At 36.9% G+C, this 21,725-nt stretch overlaps 1 protein-coding gene across 2 annotated transcripts; it reads right to left on the bottom strand.

The window, feature by feature from the left end:
* Positions 1-2,478: 2,478 nt before the first annotated feature.
* On the bottom strand, positions 2,479-9,499 carry PKIA (protein kinase (cAMP-dependent, catalytic) inhibitor alpha). Of its 2 annotated transcripts, XR_728123.1 has the most exons (3): positions 9,326-9,499; positions 4,261-4,553; positions 2,479-2,602 (listed from the first exon to the last, which is right to left on the bottom strand). XR_728123.1 is itself a non-coding variant. In XM_010183397.1 (2 exons), the coding sequence occupies exons 1-2, from the start codon at positions 9,474-9,476 to the stop codon at positions 4,474-4,476; spliced, it is 231 nt and encodes a 76-aa protein (XP_010181699.1). In that variant the 5' UTR covers positions 9,477-9,499; the 3' UTR covers positions 3,575-4,473. The 2 variants fall into 2 exon arrangements, 1 of the variants encoding a protein (XP_010181699.1); XM_010183397.1 differs by lacking the exon at positions 2,479-2,602 and having other exon boundaries at positions 3,575-4,553.
* Positions 9,500-21,725: the final 12,226 nt, after the last annotated feature.

Raw genomic sequence — 21,725 nt, 5'->3', positions numbered from 1 at the left:
CTTTTGAGGTCCCTTCCAACTACTAATATTCCATGTGATTGTGTGTGATTAGAATCTGGTGATTCCCATTTGTCTCAAGGATAAGGGCCATAGATTTATGCATGCTTCTGTTCTAGAGACCTGCAGAAAACCTGAAGTTGGTTCTGAAGTCAAAATATCACCCAAGTTGAACAATTTATCTTCTTTATCACTAAGACTGACATTATGATTGTTCATCATATGATGGAGGAAGCTATTTTCTGCATTGGGCTCCACCTGCCTTACTCTCAAGGAAAGAGACCAACAATTTGACAAGGATGCATCTTCTTGAACTCACACTTCCTTCCTGGCAATGTTACTTCTGTTGTGCTGAAAACTTTGAAGCAGATTCCCCCTTGTGCATCAATCAAAAAGATGAAGAGAAACGACCTTTCCACTTGAAGACTTTAGTCAGCTAAATATATAGAAAATCCAATATGGTGCTCCATATCCATGTATTTCTAGGATATTATTTTACATGAGGGAAGCACAGGACGAGAAACAAATCAGCTGGGAAGAGAGGCAGAGCAAAACAAAGAAGTTGTGGCAAGAATACAGCAGTTTAACATAGGAATACTGCTGAGGTAAGGCAAAACTTTGTCCAAGTTCAGGTTATGTTATTGTGTGAAGTCTCAACAGCAGCTCTGTGTTTTTCATTTGGAAAAAATTCATTGATGTTTCTGAAACAAAATATAAACATTAAGCACATCTGGAATTCTTCACTGTTTAGCTGAGGCAGGTGTTCATATTGTAGAAGTTCCAGCTTAACCACCTTGGTTGTAGCTCCCCTCCTTCTGGGCACCAGATAATTTCATTATCCATTTGCAGGAAATCTAACTCCTCAGAACTTGTCACTCATACCAGGATATACTTTTTCACACTTTTAAACTGCGGGAAAAACATGGCAGGGAAAATAGGATGGATGAGTGGCAGGTATACTGACCTTTTTCATATTTATTTAATAATTGTTCTATGGAAGGTCATGGTGAACTTTTGGCTTAAAATGATAGTTTTAAGAAATAATGAAAAATAATGAAAAAATGAATTAATGGTGTGTATGTGCTTGCTGCACTTTTAATAGAAGCTTTCTGAAGCACGTGGACATTAATGGAAATAAGCAGAAGAAAGAAATGCCAATATCTCTGTCCAGTTCTAGTCCTATATTCTTTGTGTTTCAAGTGGATGGGCCATCTAAACCCTGCAAGTGCAATACTTCCAAACATAAGACTTTATTATGGGTAACAAGAACATGAGTACAGAGACTATTTTTTGAAGTGATGGGGCTGGCAGGATGAAGGAAGCACTGAAAACATACAACTAAAGAGACAGTAACACACACAAAACCCTACCACCACAAAAAAAAACAACCTCACAAAGCCTGAACTTTTAAGGAGTATTCTATTAAGCTGATAGTCAAACCCAACTTCATAGAGTTTCTATACCTTCTGGAGAGACTTCTTTAAGATAAGATGTTTAAATGTCTGTTTAATCCAGGATTATCTATCATGAGAACAATAAAATACAAAGATACTGGAACAGAAGCCAGAGTGGCAGGCTTACTGAAAGACAACTAGCAAAAAGTCAAAGTCCGATTCTGCCACCAGTGTCCTTGTTATATGATGCAATTACACAGAAGTAAAGCTGTGACTACATTTGAACCAGCTTTTTTGTAATTGCTTGGGTAATAATAGCACTCAAGATTCAGTGTTGTGATTTGGCAGAGAGTAATCATACATTCACATACAGTGAAGCCTGCTTATTGATGCTACAGAAATATACCAAATAAAGAGAGTAAGCAGAGTTCAAGTGATAAGGAACGCACTGATACACTTTCGGGCTTTTTACTCCACTCAAACTAAGAGCGCTGTTTTCCATCACAAAGAGGTGTTTTTCAAAAATGAGCAAAGGCCTCCATAATTGTTTCAAAAACAAAACAAGATGAGAAACAGAAGCAGCACAGAAGAAGCAGGTACAAAATAGAGAGGAAAGGCTGAAATGAATTTTATTTCACAACACAAGAATTAAGAAGGAAAGTGTACTGAAATAAAGAAAAGCACTGAAGGAAAAGGAAAGCCAACAACTTAATGTACTTTAATTACTTATTCCACTATTGCTTTTTTCCGCAACATTTTACTGATGATGTTTCACAGATCACCAATAAAGTAACACCATAAAAAGCCCTAGAATCTTATTTCCTTCTGGTGTTCATGCTCGATTGACAGTAACTAGTCCATGATAAAGGGGCAACCAGTTCAGCTTGAAGACCTGATGGAAGAGCCAAGCAGCAGGGGAATAATTAAAAAATATCAATAATGTGTTAGCATTGAAAGGAACACCAAGTGAAACAAATGAATAGATAATTAGATTAAGGTCAACAGTATCTTCAAAGCAAATGAACTACTGTTACCAAGAAGATAGGGCATTTGACAGCTAGTGACAGAGCGAGGCATTCAGCTTCCAAACAATAAAAGGTTGAGAGTTAATATTACACTAATGAGCCACAAGCATACTGCTGGCTTGTTTTTTATTAACACTAATAAATGAGCTCATAATACTGATCAGAAGTGGTTGTTGTTTTCTTTTTCTCCACACATCTCACAAAAGAATTTCAGGTGACAAGTACTATGTTACATACAGTAGAAACAAACAGCTGTGGCTACAAAGATGTTTTGTTAACTGATGGTTAATATATTCAGAAAGCAATCACACTATTCATTAGTAAAAGTTTACAAACATTAAAAAGTGCATAACATTTGAAACCAACAACACAAAAATATATATACTATATATACTATATATAAAGAAAGTGACATCACCTCCTGTTAATAAAGCAAAACAAATCTTCTGACTTTGCTATTGGTGCTTATGTGATTGCCACGGTTTTTGTCAGTCAGTCTCCTTACTCACCTTAGTCACACAGAGGTGTGGCTGCCCCATTCTGCAGTATTCAGCCTCATGTATGCCTTTGTCTATTGGGGTAGGATGGGGGGAAGGAAATCAAGCAGCACAGCTATTACAGAACAGGTTATTGATTTGTAGATATTTTAAGTAATCCCCTGGATGGACAAGCTATCCTGGTATTTCAGTGAAGGTCCAGGTTTGGACTATCATTTTGAAATAGCTGAAATGGGAAAAATCCAGTCTTTTGAGTGCTAGATGCCAAGTATCTCACTTCCCTTTCCATATCCTAGCCAAAAGGCTGCTGTACCAGCTTCTAGTGCTTGGCTGTACCTGGTGCATCAGTAACAGGCTACTGGCTGTGCAAATTCAACAGCCTGATTGACTGAGGCAAAGGCAAGGAATGGAGAGAAAAAAAAATAAAATAGTCCCCCTGGCTAGATCCAGCCCATGACCCACTAGCTGGACGGACCATCCTGCAACAGAAAACTCATTCCAGAACATATAATTGGCAATAACCTATGCCAGTTATTCTCCCGTGTGTAAACAAGGCGCATCTTTAACAATAAGAACCAGGAAAATCTCTAGCACCACGGAATTTGTTTGAATTTTAACCCATACAAGGTTATAAACATATTCTTAAAACTATCCTAACAATAAAATACTTGGACTAACATTTTAAAAAAATATCTTGGAGAAAGATTAAGAAATTGGGAGTAAAATTAGAAAAATGGGGAAGAGTAACATAAAAGATTCAATTTGAGTCTCTGATATGCAACTAACTACAGGCAAGTGGCAAAACTGTACCAAGGACACAAAACACGCTGAAGTATTCACATTAACAAGTTGTTTTGAAGGTTCATCTAGTAACAAATCAGAGTGTTGCCGAGTCATTTAGGTTTAGGCATAATCACTTTAGCGGTTGACGTTTTAAATCTATCATGTGCACATCACCACATTATGCAAAAAACCAGCCCTTTCAAAACGTGTGGTAGAAAAATTCACAGTAACAGAAATATTCTTCATAAGCAGTTGAGAAGGGGCAGTGTGGAGCATCTAAGTTGTACAATACAAAAACCATTGTAAATAACAGAGCTGTAAAACAGATGCAGAGTTCTAAAAACAGTGCTTTCTTTACAGTTCTTTTAATTGGTGAACACTTTGGCCAGAGAATTTTAAACTCTGAGGATCACACAAGCCTTTGCTTAAGATACACAATTAGATCCTCTGATGTTTCAAAGGCCATTTGCTACAAAATTTACCTTTCTACTTTCTAAAAGTGTTCCCATCAAGTAGTCATTATGAAGGGATCCATCTGATGACACTATCCCAAAAAATCAATACATGTTCAACCATTGCTAATGACAGAGGTAGAGAAATTTCTGTCTTCTGCCACAGCTTGTACCCCCATTTTTAGCCTTGTGTTGAGCAGGTTCCAGCAGTGAAGACACATGCACTTTCTTTTCCACCAGCTTGCTCATGGAAACAGATTTGTTCCAGCATGCTCTTGTAGTCTGAAAACATCCAGCAGCTGCTCCAGTCGGTCAAAGTTGGATGTCAGCTTTCTTGTTTTGCTGCCTCCCCTTGGGCCTCCCCGCTTTGCTCACTTGGATTTCGTTGTGCATCTCCTTCTCCTTCTAAAACAAAAGAAAAGGATGAGTGATCCACTCTGAAGCAAAGAGGTCTTGCTCCCAGAATCCCAAGTGTTTAACAACCAGTCTCAAAAACAGAGTAAAAAGAAAGTGAAACTGAACTCTTGCATTAAATATGAAACCTTTTACTACTAAGATAGCTATACTTTGCATCTCAAGAGACATCTTCAAAAACAAATTCCTAGCTGCAACCACCACTATAATTTTAAGTACAGACCTAGAATAGGTACAAATGAAAGAATTTCACAAAGATAGTAGGGTATTTTTGACATTTTGTTCACTATGATGCTACAACAATACAAGAGAAAAAACCTCATTACACCAAGTCTGAGCAGAGTTTTCTATGAAGAGACGCAACTTCACTAGAAGCAATAGTTTGTTAAAGCTGTGTTTGTTTTGTGTGCCCATTTGCAGTACCACACCCCACGGCATTCACTCCAGCTGTCTCTCAGCAAATCACAGAAAATGGTGGTTTTCTGAAAAACAGAGAACATCTTACTGGGGCACAGAGAGCAGACTGCACGAAGCCTGTCTAAAGGCTAGGAAGTGCATGGATGATGGTCATCAGTACTTATATGCAAAGTATCAAATTTCACCTAACAACTAAATACCTAACAGGTACAGACAGCTAGAAGCTAAGTGCAAGAAAGACTAATTAGCTACAGGTACATAATGAGGAATAATGTTAGGTAAGGAATAATGTTAAAATGTAAGTTGTCTCTCGTATCTTGCAAGTAATTTGTATTGAACTGGCTTGATACAGTAGTTAAGAGAAGAAAATTCCATGGACTAAGTTGTAAAGAGGTCTAAGGAGAGGGAGTAGTGCCTCAACTTCAATCTATAGATCTTTAGAATAAAGGCAGGGTTCTCAATAAAGATATTTATTGTTTTCCCATTTCAAGTCACACTGTACATCTACAGCTTTTTTTCTGTTTATAGAAATAAGCACCATAAACACCTTCTCTTTTCTATACAAAAGAAATTGCACAGTGCTGATGAAAAAATAAAGTTCTTTGCATTGCAAAGGACGCTGCAAAAAGATCTGACATGATAGCTGTGTTCTGTGAATGCACTGAGAATTTAGGTGGCAAAATGCCTCAGAGTACTGGTATTATCAAATTCAACCTGATGAAAAGTTGTACGGAAGGTAAATTAACCTATTAGTGAGGTTTGTTCTGTTCGTTATGAGTTGAGTAATAAATAAAAAAAATTGTTTTGCAAGGCACTTTCTCAGAAAACTCTTATTTCTGAGTTTTACTTCCCATATTACGAAGGACTCCATCAGGATGCAATTATTTCCTATAGAACAGAAATCCCTTTTGCCTAAGTTGTCCAAAAACTTTCTATCACTTGTTCTGATAATGCAAAAGTCGAGATGAATGGAACCTAGGGTTTTATTTATTTATTTATTGCCTGCTCTGTACTCCATTTATTCTGACCACTAGGAAGTTTTTAATAGCCCTCATACTATCTAGGCAAGTCAAGCTTTTCTAAAATAATTCTCATTTAAAAAAAAACAAACAAAAACCAAACAAAACTGAAGAGAGAAAAAGCCTTGCACGGTGTTTGTGTGTGAAAGAAACATCATCCAGGACACAAAGCTCAAACATTTCACTACCTCGATCTTGAACCTTAGTGCTCTTTCTCTCTGAATCTTTGTGCACTATGTTTTAATATATCACTTCTTAAAAGATTTTCTCAGCTCACTGAAATAAACTGACTAGTTTCAATCCATTTAATCTATAACATACTATCTTGGTACTACAGACTTTGTCTTTCTGCTGGCAGAGCTCTCCTACCAAAAAAGCCTTAAAATATATTTACGGAAATAATTTTGCTTCTGGGTTCTGAGAATTCCAAAAATGCTAAGCACACTCTTCCTTCTAAACATGATGGCTAAAAGCAATTAAGAGTTGCACTTCTTACACAGCATTTTAAACCAACAGGCAGTATTTAAAAGCCCCAAACAAAGTAACATGGCACTGTAAGCCATGATACAGTTGTGAGTTGGTAAGCTAGCAACAGTTAATCACTCTGCTGATGTGCAGCTTTTAACTCATTTTTCTTCCTGTAACATTACTGACTCTTCAATGTCTATCAGTGTCCCCAGTGCTTATACTTAAACCACTTCTAACATGACCTATGCGAGCTGCATGATTTCTCTATTAAAATCTTTACTTTGCCTTCTGTCCTATGAATTCTGTTGCAGTTTTCTACTTAGCAGATGTACACAGTGTTGCTTTTACTAAATTTAGATGAAACGCATTGCCACAAAGCACTTGGAACCTATATTTTGAATTTTGGTAAATACTTCCATTCCATAGGTACTAGCAAGTTGTTAGCTTATTATGAACAAAGAACACAAATAGCTGTTTTGAAAGGAGAGTATTATACAGTAATTATATGTAATACACATAATTATGCAGCAAACTCTTATCTGTCATTGGCTTATGAATGAAGGGATTAACCAGAATTCCTGTCAAATATCAAATAGTACATGACAGTATATGTGTTCCTTGAATAAGGCCTCACTGCCCAGTGCTATTCAAAGCTGTTCCTGTTCTTTACAGGACACGTAATCTTAAGTTTTAATGTACTAAATATGCCTGGGTAGCTTAATTTACATGCGTTTTATAATAAACTCTTTAAAAGAAAAAAAAAATCTGCATTATCCTATTCTGCTGGTACTCCACACAATTGAAAGCAAATGTATTTGTAATTTTGCAAGAAAATGCATATAGCTGTAATAATAAGAAAAAGAATCACAGATGTTAGGAATTGGAAGGGACCTTGTCCTTCACATATTTATAATTTATTAATGAGGTCACCTCTCAGTATCCTCTTCTCCAAGCTAAAGAGAAATAAAGAATAAAAACTTGACATCTGTATTTATGTAAGTAGGTAGTACTTAACATACTGTTTTACATGCACCTTCAAAGATATAAGATAACTCCCAAACATCTGTCTTCCTCTTAATCCTGTCAGGTGTGACGCATACATGCATCCCACAAGCACTAGTACATTCTGAAGTAGAATTTGGGTTCCAAATTATTTTTGAGCCTCTCTTTGGTTTGGAAAGACATGACGGGATAATACACTAATACTTATACGAATGACAATACAATGCATTTTCCAATATTTAAATATATTTTCATTATATCTAATTCAAACTGCATAACCTCCTGAAGAAGTATGCGGCCATTTGTGTGTATCTAATACCTGAAGTAATTTTATTAGCAACTCTGTATACTTTTCTGCAACGGTTAATTTAAAAAATAAATAGAATCCTGAATTATGTATTAAAAATTAGGCTAACAGATATTTAAACCATTCTTATCACTGCTGAGCTAACTGCATGTATAAAATGCATACCAACATATATTAAAAGCACAAAGTCACTTTTTTTTATAGCACACAAAAGAACACAGTTCTGGCTTACAATCACTCCAACAGCTTAAATTAAAAATATAGATTGTTTAGATCTTCTAAATGGACAAGATTAAAGACAATTTTGGCAAGTGTAGTTTGAGACAGAAGAAAATTAAAGCAAGAGGGAAGGTTGGCATTATGTATTTCAAATGCCACCTACTTTATATTTTTCCAATATTTTACACGTATGCCCACATGAAAATAAAGACATACCTACACACATACTAATAAAGCTTTTCTTTTTAAATAGAAAAAAAAATTAAAGGGCCTGCTAGAATTGCACGCATCTAGAAGCTATAGGCCCCAAACTGGCAACTGCAGAAGGAACTTAGGATGTACATTAGTCTGAAAGCCAAAAAAATAATTCCCTCCTCTAAACAGTACTACAGCCTCCCCAACGTCACACTGCCCACATCTGATTGTCCAGTGACAAGACTGCCTCTCAGAACTCATCACTGTCTGAGAAAAATACGTGCACAAACAAGGCAGCTGCTTATCAACAGTATGTTCTTTGCTGCATTTGTTTTCTTCTGCTGTTACGAAAAGAAACATAAGACCTCTTTCCTAAGATCTGAAAAGGGTTTTCAAATATCTGTAAGATCCATTCATTAACCCCCACCCACATAAAATGACAATAATTACACAGCCATATTACTACTTCTATTTAATGTAAGGTCTTTCACCCTATGCTGTTCCTCCTTCATTTTAACTGAAGGTGTATAACCAGTGAAAAATTTTGGTAATATTAGAGGTGAATTAAGATTTAGGATTCCGTTAATACTTATCACCTTAAAAGAAGGACACAGGATCAGCACAAAGGGGAAAGAGACTATTTATGCAGAAACAAAGATCCAAGTGAAACAAGCAACAATGCACTGCTATTGCTCTGTCCTCTGGCAGCTAGAAAGAAAATTAATCTCCAAGATAACGTTTCAGGCAGACACATGGCTTCTCCTGCAGGCTTCAAACCAAAGAGCTTCCATTAAATGATATTATGAAGAGCTGGGTTTTAATAAAGACTTATTTTCTTCCTCAGACTTGATTTTCCATAAAATTTATCCTGACATGGACCCTGCCACTAGATACTCACTGCAGAATGAATTTTCTTTTTTCAGTAATATGTTTTATTTGCAAATAACCACCCTTCTCATTTATGAGATCTGGGCTTTACTGTAGGCAACCCTTGCTGATCTTCCATTATCAGAAAAAAAAAAAATTTTTTCTTGCTGAGGTACAAAGGAATAATGCATGCAAATAAACCACGTTTTGTGTAGTACTCCTTCATTCTAGTTTTAAATAATCATAACAAAAGACCAAAATGGACTCGCCTGCTTTGTTTATATCAAGCTCCGATAACTTTAAGGCTAGTTCACTGGAGTTCCCACCTGGAGAGGACACAAGGATGTCATGTAACGCATTTCTTCTACCTGTCCTTCCTGAAGCAATGAAGTCTGCATATGTAGATTCCACATCAGTCATTGCTAACCAGTATCCACATAGCAGTACCTGAATAGCAGAAAAAAAAAAAACAAACACTTAGAACACCAGAAAAACAGATGACATTATGGGATGGGAATAGAAGGGTTCTCATTGCAGAGTAGACTGCCTATGCAGTAAAAAGCAAAAGAAGATGCCTCAATTTCAAAATTTGGAGAAATTAGAGAAGAAACGGGGTAGAAAGCAAAAAAAAAAGGTGTATGGATTTTATGTAATCTGTATTCAGTAGTATTTTAAACAACTTCATTTTTTGTACTTCATAAAGTGCTACTGAGTACTTTATAAAAGCAATGACCTCAGCAACATAATTTCTTTATAAAGCTGTCTCTGCTTTTAATATTAGCTGGGAAGTAGGAGGTAGGTAGGGGGTGGAACAAAATTCTTTTCTGCACAAAAAGCAGAGTGTAAGGAGTAAGAAAGAACAGATCGATAATCCTTTTGCATGCAGAACACTGTGCTCATACACAGGCACAGCTATGTTTTGTGTATTTTCCTTTCTGTTAGTATGATTAGTTTGGGCATTGTATATAGACCTCTTCAGACTCATTTATTTTGGTGCGATGGTTGCACTAAAGTGAATGCATTACCATAAAGTCACTGAAATGAGTGGAGACATGTTAACAGAGCAAGCAGAACAGCTAAACTGTAATGTAGAAATTAGAAAGCAAGGCTAGGTAAGCTAGATATAAACTCAGAACTCATTTTAATTTGAAAATAATTCATGTTATTATGGAATAATGTAATGATGTACATTCACATAAGACAAGGAAACCAAAATACAAGGAAACACCTATTTCAACCTCAGTAAGATTTGCATCCTTGATCGAGTATCTGCTGTATCTGCCACAGATGTAACCTGTTAGGATATTTTTTTTTTCTTTTTCTTAATTTATAAAATTGTAACCAGAAACCAGATGGGCAGAGGGCAGGCACTTTCTCTTGCTTATCACACTGCTTTTACTATAGATCCATTTGTAGTCATTTAAGGTTTTATGCAAAAATCTTCAGGCTTCAAATGCAGTTTCCCTCACATTTTATGTTTGGATGTAGTAGAGGCATCAAGGAAGCTTTGTGCTAGAGAAGAACTCCAAAGAAAGGAAACACTAGGGAAACACTAAACAAAACCAGCATACCCACTGTTGTGTGGTTCCTTCATTTACAAGCAGTATTCCTGTGGTTTTGCATACTGCAGAGAGAGGGGACATGGCCATAAGGGCAACACTGCATAGCTGCATACAGTGCAGCTATAGTAATAGCTCTAGCTATTATTATAAATTATTATTTAATTATTTAGCTATTATTATACATTATTATTTAGCTATGATTACTAAAGTAGCTGAATTGTCACATTTGCACGAAGTGTACATATCTTTTAAAATTGTTCCTACAGCAGCTGCTGGACACTGAAGAAGCCCCTGAAGTCATCACATACACTAACATAAGCAAAAGATTCAGGTTTATCTCTTTAAATAAAAATAAAATCCTCATTTTTCTATAAACACTTTTATTTAAAAATAGATACATAAAAGACAACAGCAAACCATTCCCCACTCTCAATTCTGAATAACTTGACAAATCTTGTCCATTCTTCATCTTCATTCTAGTCCTCACCTTGCTGGCTTCAGTCAGCTGTATGAGGGTGTTCACATGATGTGACTGAGAAGCCAAAAAGAGGGTTCTGTATTTTATTTAGTCTAAATATAACTATATCAAATATCATTGCAAGACAGACTGACTTAGATAGAAGTTCACTGCTATCAAGCTTTGGTGTCCCATGCCAAATGCTGAATGGCTGACAGGATCATTTTACTCCTATGAACAACCATTATGAAACAGGAAACTGCTTTAAAAACAAAGCAAATGAAAACCACCGCAAAAAAATTCCAACCCACAAAACTGAACAACGAACACCTAGGGAATGGAAAGAAGTAAGCATTCACTGAAAGCCTGCCTGACACACATAAAATAGTGCAGTGCCTCTCAATTAACAAATGCTTTCATGAGCATGAGAGCATGTGCATGTTAAGTGCCCTGTTAAGTGCCGCCTTCTTGAAACATGGCAATATTGAAGCAAATGAGAAGTCTACTATTTGTTCTTTGTCCAAGGTGCAGACACCTCCATGCCAAATAAATCAACCATGTAGTAATGAAGCATGTAACTTGCAAAGGTGAAGGGAAACAGTCAGGACAGTTATGATAAGGTAAGAAGAGCACAAATATTCAGACTTATCTGACCTGTTCACTGAAGAGCATCATCCAGCAAGATCAGAAGAGAGATTTTAAGAGAAACTTAAAATGAGTTATATTTGTTAATACCTGTTACTGCAACTAGTCTTTAGAAAGCAAAGTGCAAAACCTGAAAGTAATCAGTGTACAGGCTTGTCATTAGTATAGCCATCCAAAGTCATCTTAGCTATCAGCCCTGCCAAGAGATTAATTTCAATTTAGTTTAGAAAAACACCACAGAAAAGAACATTATTTTGCTACTTTGGAAACTGGGTATCAGGGAACAGAATACACAGAGAAGACCATGACTGAGGTGGAACAGGCTATAGGACTGTAAGACTGGCAAAATGAGCCATGTTGTACTCCACGAGCACCCTGGACTCTACAAACTGTACTCTACAGAATACTCTTCTGTAAGATTAATATAATCTTGAAACTTGCCATAAACCATGGACAGCATGAGGAAATCTCAAGCATTTAATTTTAGCTATGAAACATGCTATAAAGCCATAGGAAAATGTGCTTGTGGAAAACTTAATTTCAAAGGTTCATTTTCTATAGGTTCAATATGGCATTACTAACAACATTCTGATCAAAAAAGAATGTTACCAAACATACATTTATTAACACTTCCAAGTTTCACTGTCTGCGTCTTCTCCTAAATGTCAAACACCATTCTGTTTTGTATTGGCATTATCTTGAGACGTTACTGCATAAATATAGAACTCCACTGACATTACCCAAGAGCTCTCCTTCCAATGAAAGGCTCAATGCCCAGCAGTTTGTAATTAGTCACTGAACCTGTCATTAAGGAATTACCATTCACTTCAAAAAACCCTTTTTTTCCTTCAGTCTCTGTGGAAAGAATGGAGTTTGCTAATAATCCTGTGAAACAATTTGAATTTCCTAACTAACTGCATTAAAGATTGTGGTCACAGTCCCACTAGCTCTAGTAATTTTTTTAAGTTGTGAAAACAGTACTCCGCTCTGTGGTACTGCACTGAAACAAGGCCACAAACCTCAGTGTTTCTGCCAACTGAAGCAGCCAACTAAAGCAAGCAGTTGTGTGAGCATAAAGAATAGTGAAACCTGCTGTCGCAGGGTTGGATGACGTGGCAACTTGTAAGATGCTATCCCATCTGAAGGCTCCCCCAGCTGAGCTTTGTCTTCTCCCTGCCGTGTAGAGTCACTTTGCCTGATAATGGGTTAGAGTTTGCAGTACAGCCCTAAAGATTTTAATATGGCATCTTTCTTTTCTGCAGCTTCTTAGTTTCATAAAACTTCTAGAAATGTGAGCATCTTATACTTCTGCCTCTTTCCTCCCCAAAATAAAGTTGTGCTGAAAAATCAGTTGAAAGCACTTGAAGAAATATGGAGGGTGAGGAAGACAGACAGGCATAGCTGCTATCTTGAATTTTAGCCTGCATAACAAGACACCTCTGTCTTATTAATGAATGTTCTGGATAACATATACTGCTATACCTGCAAATGCCCTACTTCTGTATCATAATGCAAATAAAGCAAGTTTTACAGGTAATCATCATAAGAAGTAGAAATAGTACAGTATCCAGAGAATGCAGGAGGAGAAAAGGATGCCAAAACCAGTGAAATTTAATAGGTACAGAAAGAATCAGAACAGGTCCAGAAGAGGGCAAAGGTATAGAAAGAGTCTGTGTTCTCAGAGAGTTCCCTGAATACTTCTTGATTTCCACAATCCATTTTGTGTTTGATTTTCCATTTCCATGCTATATATGACAAATCTTACACCTCAAGTTTCTGAAGCTGTCAAATTTCTACAACAGTTTTCCTTCTATATATTTTAGGTTTTTTGAATGAACTCTTAAAAAACCCTAAAAAGTCAGTGATAGCCTCACAAATTAAATCCCGATTCGACTGCATTCCATAATCACTCAGTGAAACAAGATGTTACACACTGCCATTGTTCTCAAGAGGTTGGAAGTGAAAGTACAGAAATTATGTGGCACCAGCATGAATTAAAAATCAGTATCTATACAGCTTATGGGTTAGAAGTACCTACAGTTATTGAATTTAGCCTGTTTAAGGGATTAGCTACTTAAAAGAAGCCCAGAAACGTTTAAAGTACCTTCACTAACTGGTATTTATTATTATTTTTAAAGGAAAACAGAATAAGAGCAGAAATTTGACACATGGTTTGTCTATGGGATTTGGGATACATCGCTGGCTAGCATAGGAGAGCTGCCATTTTCTTGGCAAACCAGTGTAAAACTAAGAGGTATGGTCCTTCAACATTTACTCCCCCTCTCTCTCCGTATATGCTTAATGATGGCATTGAATAAGGAATTTTCAAATAAAACTCTCCAAGGCTTTGGCTGCTAAATGTTGTATCACGATCAGCACATTATTTAAATATAATTATCTATATTCAGCTTTCATAAGGGAACAAAAAAAAGACAGAACTTGTCATTTAATAGGATGTCTGCTTTAGAGAAGGTGTATAATTATGCTTTTAAATAAATTTTGGTTCCAAATCTAGCCTTAGCTTAGAGATAGTGCTCTTTCCAGTGAAGAGTAGCTTTATTCCACAGCAGCCTGTACCTAGATCCCCATCTCATGCATGGTCTGCTATGTACACAGCAACAATTTAACAAAAGTGCACTTTTTCCACAAGAGATTGTATCTGTTGTGCCATACAATAGTATTCCTTTTGCTCAGAGCAAGAAAATAGCATTAACTCTTGAAAGCAAATTAAAGGAAATGTATGTCCATGCCAGTAAGCGAGCTGTACAGTATTTTAATTTGCACTTTGAACATCCCTTATGTAGTTTTGTCTGATGTTTCTGAAGTGACCACCTCTGTAAAACAGTAGCGTAGAACAGGTCACTTACCTTTGTCAGTTACACATTTTTACTGTGAACAGAGTATATGCTGTTCTCCTAGTACTAATAAGATCTTAATTGAAGTTAGTGAATAATTCAACTACTTCAACAATTAAACAGAACACAGAAAATTACCATCTGAGGTTGTTTGGCTTTTTTTTTTTTTTTGCCTTTTTTTTCTTTCTTTTTTTTTTTGGTTTGTTTTTGGTTTTTTTGTGGGTTTTTTTTTTAACCAGAAAAAAAATAAGAAGCTGTTTTAAGTCTGCATTAAAAAAGCGCTATGAAGTTGGATATCCTTCAGCTCATAACCTACACTAAGACAATTACTAGGTTTTCCTTCTGCATTATGTAAATTATATTTTACCTAAAGAGATCTAAAGAACTAAAAACCAAATAGTTAAAGTCTTACTGTGTTCTTGCTCAGGCAAATTTCATAATGCCCATGACCATAAAGATTTGCACTCTCATCTACCGCTTAATTTCAGTTCAGTTTTATTTTGCACTATTCCACAAAAATGGGCAATAAAACAGCAGCAAATTAAAAAAAAAAACACAAAACACACAAAAAACAAACAAAACAACCCACCACCCCCACCACCACAAAAAACAAACCACCAAAAAAACAACCACATAATCAATGAAGCAATCCGTCAGAGACCCTGGTTCTTTGGGAAGATACAGCACAGAAGTTCTCATTTCCACAGACAACTATTGAGGTTATTTGAAGTAATTATAAATAACAATAAATGTTTTGATGTTTTGAAACTACCACCCTACACAGGAAACAAATCACAACATTTAAGAGTCCAAACAGGGACTCTTATGTTAGGGAATGGAAGTGGGTTAGCAACCATCTACCATCAACAGTCACTGCTCAACTGAATGGCAAACAAAACTTGCATTTGAGAAAAGAGGCATCTATTGCTGCGTGACTATTTCACGTGCAGTTGTGGTCAATGGACCTCTTGGCTTCTGAAGGGAAGGAGGGAGTTACAGCATCACTTTTCAAGATGCTCTGGTACTCTCTATGAACAGTTAGATCTATTGCTAGAGCACATTATAACCATAAAGACAGATAAGGGCCTCAAGGAAGATGGGAGCTGTCAAGCTTCTCATGTGACACACATCTGGCAGCCCTGCTGAGCTGAGGGAAGGCTGATGTTACAGGGTTTTAGGAAGAGGAGGCCAGCTATGCAGCACTGCAGTTTATTGTTTAGAACAGTGTGGTGCTCTGAGCCAAGGAGCAGGGTTAACACAACGCTGAACAAACACAGAGCTTTGTTCAACAGGAATGGTTTCAGCCTTTAGGGAAAGCCTGTCCACTGGAGTCTCTGTATGGCAATCCAGCAGTACTCCTTTTGGAACAGACAGATGACACAAGAGGCAAGCCCTCAGAAGAATACGAAGACACAAAATACACCCCTCAACAGGAAAAAGGAGCTCTTCCTCAGTTGCTGGATTACTGAAAAAGCCCACCCTACTGAGCAATTCACAACAGACTGGAAGCTTGGAAATACTTTGTGCAAAAAAGAGAACACTTTCTGCAGAAACATAATGCCTGCCTAACATCAGAATGTTTAGTGGCAGAGGGAGAATTTGTGTGGGCTTTGCTCATGGAGCATCTCCTTATCTTCCCAACCTTGCCCTTAATTCAGGATTCATGCTATAAGCAAGTTCTTTCTCTCAGACACTTCCGAGTACCAAGAAGTGCCAGCCTGCACAGCAAGTGCTTTAAATGTACTGATCACCACATTTCTCATTACAGGACAGAGCTGAGACTCTGATGTCTGTTCTTTAGAGAACTTGTTATAAGCTCTATAGTGACTATTTTTGTAACAGCCATGACTCCTCTAGTCACTGCTACATACAACAGCATGTGTATAGCTTGGGGGGGGGGGGAAATAATAAAAAACTGAACAGTCATGAGTAGTCTGCAAATGTTTGGGCCAGACTGCTGTGAGCCACTGTAGTCCTCACAGACAACTTTCAACTAAAAAAAAAAAAATATTTGAGGCAACTTCTAACTGAAGGTCTGATAGCAAAATAGTTCTGGGAATTACCTGCAGACCAGTATGAGCTTTCTAACAATGGCGATCCTGTGGAAGCCAATCAAAGTGTTTTCTACCAAACAGATATCCAATTTTTGGCAAAAGCTTATCCAATTTTTGGAAGCTATGGAAGGGGCAAATAATTATATTAATTGGACTAGTTTTAAATGCCTGTGTACACATTCTAATCTAGATGATCTAAAAAGATTCTGGTCCATGGAATTTTTATATTCAGCATAACTAAAATGCATATCTACATAGTATCTATGCCAATCAGTAGCTTTTTTTTCCCCTGCAGATACCTGTCTTGCTAGTACTACTTTACTAGTACTAATGCTTTTGAGATCAAAGCAAAAAAAAGACTTAATTCTCATAAAAATGGAAACAAGAAATGGCACACAGACAGTATCCAGTGCATTGTTGTGTACTTTTCCAGTTAAATGAGAACCAGCTGTGTTTTTTAAGAAATAATTCCACAGTGCAAGGCAACCTCCATTCATTTATAAGGGCTGAAATACTCAGGTGAATTAGATTTGAATGGCTAAATATCCCTAAGTAATTCATTATAATTGCTGCAATTTCTAACAGCAAACCATGAAACTAACATGATCTTTAGCTAGTTACAAGCCAAGAAACATAGACCATCCCATCCATATTAATATATGCCCAATCTGATAAAATACAGAGCTTTGTTATGGCAGGTAAGAACTAATGTGAGCCTTGTTCTCTATTGTTTTAAAGTTTCAGTAAAAGTCAGCAGAGGTAATGGTTAGCAAGAACGTATTATCAAGCACTGCCAAGACTTATCTATGCATCTGCTGAGTTGAGAGAAGATGAAGGGATTACAGAACCACAAAATGGGTGTGAAGAATCAGATTTCAGGTGGGGAGATATCATCCAAAAGGGTACTCTGTCTGGAGGACAAGACCAGGAAGAAAAAAAATGCAGATGGAGACCACGGGGAAGCAGCAACTGCCATAGTTGACTCAGAGTTCAGTTCGAGAAACCACTTAAGCCTGCACAACCTTTCTGGTAGCTTCCACTGTGGTGGACCCTGCCACCCACTCTACCAACCTGCTCTACCTTATGGGGTAACTTGACTCAAGGACTTCACACAGGGCCATTCATTTGAGAGGAGTATGGCTCACTGAAAAGACATTTTATTGGAGAGGCGAAAGCCACAGACATCTTACAATGGAAAGATAACCTGGTCACCTGTCTTACAGTATTTTATATTATTTATATGGCATCCTTGTATTTACCAGTGAGCAAAAAGACTGCTTTTAACATTGTGGAGCTTATTTACTAAGAAAACTGATATTGCTTTCCTCCCCCTGGAGGATTCCACCTTCGAAATCTGAATTTTCCATCCCTGAAGCACAGTATTTCTACTGCTTACTGCTGGACAGAGATCTAACACAACTGCAGTACATACTTTGTTTCCAGGCAATACTCTTACCATTACAATACCCATTTTCCTCTGAAATAGCAATGGATGAGGCTGTCTTAGACCTTTCTTCTTATCTCACCGCAAGAGATTTGGCTTAATAGAGTTATCCTTCCTATTACACGGCTCCTGTTCCCACATCAACTAAAGTTTGCATTCTGTGATGTTCTGCATTCTGACAATTTGATTGATACATTTACAGCATCTACAAAAGCAGTTTGTAGGTTACAAAAGCATTTCAAAGGGAAAGCATGCAGTTAGAACAGCAAAAAGACAGTGTCTAGATAACAGTATCATGACAGCTTTTAAAACTTAGGCTATACATTATCCTGTTTGGACAGCATGTTCATGAGGTTTCTTCCAGACCCATTTGCTAGAATTCTTCAATATTTCAGTAGAATGTGTAGTCTAGCTATCAAATATTTAAGATATCTAAATGCTTCACAGTATACCTATCCTTCAGTTTTTCCTTATTATCTGAAAACACATCTGTCCTTCTCCAAGTGGAGAAGGACAGATCAAAATTTTTCCTTTCCTCAAATCTTTAAGGCATTGTCAACTACTAGACAGATGCAACATTTATGGTATCACATATCTTTCAGTAGGTTTTGGTGCAATAGCTCAACTGTCTCCATGTGACTACCTTTTAAAATCATGCAGTCATGACTCATCAGGAAAGTATGTCTCGCAGCATCCAGAACAGAAGAGCTTGAGGTTATTACTGCTTCTTCTCAAGCAGTGGCAAAAAAACAGTACTGGAAGGACGAGATTTGCCTTTTTTGATAGCAAGATCATCCACAACTGTATGTTACCAAATATTAAATACTGGTTCCTATGTTTGCTTTTAATAAAATCAGACTACTTCTTGCAAGAACAAAGCTGCTATAATATCACAGAATATAATATCCTGCTAAGATCTCACATTTCACATGCAATCTTGGAGTTTGCCAAGAATATAACAAATGACACCGTACTTCTCAGTATTTATAAAGTTAAATACCACTGGGCCAGCGTAGAGACCCATGAACATGAGACAAGCAGCTTTTTAATAATGTAAGTATTTGAACATCTTCATGCCACAGTACATGAATTGATATTTCATTCGTGGTATATTTGGTCAACCTCTTGGCTCATCAATAATAAATTGACTTCTCTATGCAAATTTTTTCTTGTGGCAGGCATTTAACATTTACTTTGCACTTGAATTAATTTTCCCAGCCACCAGACATTCTGCCTTTCTTTTAATTATTATCTAGAAGCTACAAGAAAGTAGAATTTGGCTGACAGCATTTCAGTTTTTGTAACTTAAAAGCAATTAAATTTATTGTATCTTACATGATAAAAATCACATTTTATATTGCATATCATTTCACTTCGGTTTCCTCAGTCTCAGTCTTACATTTTTCAAGGTTTCCATCACTTTTGCATTCTGTTCCCATGTGTACACTGACTACTTTAGAGTCTGAGGACTGCCTGGCTCTGTTGCTACGCAACAGCATAGCCTACTTAGGGCTTCCTGAAATAATCACCTCAAATGTGCTTTTTTTAGACTTGTTTCCAGCAGGAATACTTTACTGTTTTTTCATAATGGACCACTGATGTTACTGCCACAATATTAGACAGTGGTCACCTGGGAAGTTCTGTTAACTACCTAAGATGACAAAAAACGTTATTGGTTGCAAAATTTAGGACATATCTCCTGCATTACCACAGGGAGGTATCTCAAATATCGCTCTATGTTTTCCTGATGTTCTTCCAAGTATATGAGAGCCATATATTTGTAAGGAAAAAAAAAGTTAATTGTTATTTGTCTTAGTCTATTTCATTCACAGGGAGTAAAAGGAACATTCTGTATTTAATACAGAATAAACCACCAGTCAGAAAAAAACCCGACCTTTTTATATGAAGCCTATGATAAATTTAATCAGCTCAAAAGAAGGAACATATATGCAAGTATTTCATGTTGTTACGCATTACAAAATAAGCTGATTTCCAAACTATTAGGACAAGGTTTCTCATTTTTAAAATCACATTACAGATGCCATGAACTGGGGCTGCATTTGCTTTTTGAGGTACCTTTGAGAAGCCCTTGAGAAACCACTCTGTGGAACGTTCAATCCTTCCAGCCTTACACAGCATTTTTCTTGCTACAGCCTTCTAGTGCTGCTGCTGCAAGGGTGGACCAACATGTTTTGCTTTCTTATTTCTGGCTTATGTGGAATCTTAAATTAATTCATTTCTCTAACAATCTGTAGAGCAATATAAGCACAGGGCTCTTGTTAAAGCATTCATCAACTCAAGAGGGCCAAATGCCTTATTGTGTACCAGGCTGAGGGATCAAAGGAAGGAGGTCTAATAGTACAACAGAGATTTTAATGTAAGGAAGTATTTTACCTCGTATTCTTTACTTTTCCTTGCACACCCTGGTATGGTCAGCAGCAGTTATGTCTACTTATAGCTGAGTGTCAGTCCGGAATTGAGGTAGAGAGAGGAAGGATGTTTCCCAGACCAAGAGAAAATAAGAACAAGGTTTAAATTAAAACCCTTGCAGAGGCAAGTCCACCTGCATTCTCTTATAGGAAGAAAGGGAAGAGAGCAGCAATTTCATATTGCTTGCAAGATCTTAAGTCTTAAATATGTCTTTTTCTTAAAAGGAGTAAACTGTGGTAGGCACAGGAATGGGCTTCTCAATAACAAACACACAGAGTGGTATAAAGGGGTAATTTTCCATATTCAGATGTGAGGCCACATGTATGTGTAGTAGCCATGCTATCCAAGAAAATGATTCAGCAAGGTTTAGCAAGTGTGACTCTCCTGGAGTGAAGCAATTCAATTCTCTGTTCTTTAAAACCATATAAAAAGTACAGTTCATACTCAAATTGATATCAATGCAGTTTTGAAAGCAAAGAGGTCAAGACCTGAAGAACAGCAACATTTGCTTGCCGTAAATGAGATCCTTCCAAACAGTCTGAAACCTCAAAAAGATTCATAATCAGCTGGAGGAGGAAAAAAGCATTAATAAGGAAACCTTTTATAATTGGGAAATCTTTTTGTATGATTAGTTTGCATTTTACACTATGCAGTATTTATGGGCATTTAGGACAGGTCAAATAATTTCTAACATAAAAAGACAAAAAGAAAGCCCTCGCATTTGCCATTGGTTTGAAGACAGGAACCTTACTGACCTTTTTTGCATGTCCATGTTTTAAAAAGAACCTAATTAAGCAAAAATGAAAAAAGCAGACCAACCAACCACCCTTCTTCCTGAATAATCCTTAGTGACCTGGGATCATTTTAAACACTTGAGATGGAAAATCCTTCAGCTTAGAGAGCTGTCCTTACCAATGCTGACAAGCTTCCATTTGCTGGTACCAGATGGAAACTGAAAAGTTGCTTGCATACACTAATATTTAATTAGCAATTGTGCTGCATTACATAATCTGTTCATGATGCTCAGATTTAAGATGTGTTTCTAGATGCAAATCCAAGTACCCTGACAAATAGGATATCCAAAAGCAACTGAAGAAGATACAGGCTCCACAAACCACAGCTACTTGAAATCAATGCCAGTTACAGCTTTGAATCTGAGGGTCAAATATTGGTTCTGTCCTCAATTTCACAGAAAACTAAAGCTCAAATACTTAATTCTTAT

The sequence above is a fragment of the Mesitornis unicolor genome, unplaced genomic scaffold (genome assembly GCF_000695765.1).
Source record: "Mesitornis unicolor isolate BGI_N332 unplaced genomic scaffold, ASM69576v1 scaffold42440, whole genome shotgun sequence".
In the NCBI taxonomy this organism is placed as follows: domain Eukaryota; kingdom Metazoa; phylum Chordata; class Aves; order Mesitornithiformes; family Mesitornithidae; genus Mesitornis; species Mesitornis unicolor.
This window is presented reverse-complemented; position numbering and strand designations above follow the sequence as displayed.

What these genes read in the sequence shown, in the direction of transcription:
- PKIA (XM_010183397.1), bottom strand. Translation starts at nt 9,476, where the DNA reads ATGACTGATGTGGAATCTACATATGCAGACTTCATTGCTTCAGGAAGG. An exon ending in GCTTGATATAAACAAAGCAG is followed by an intron (nt 4,554 to 9,325) that starts GCGAGTCCATTT and finishes CTTTTGTTTTAG; the next exon opens with AAGGAGAAGGAGATGCACAA.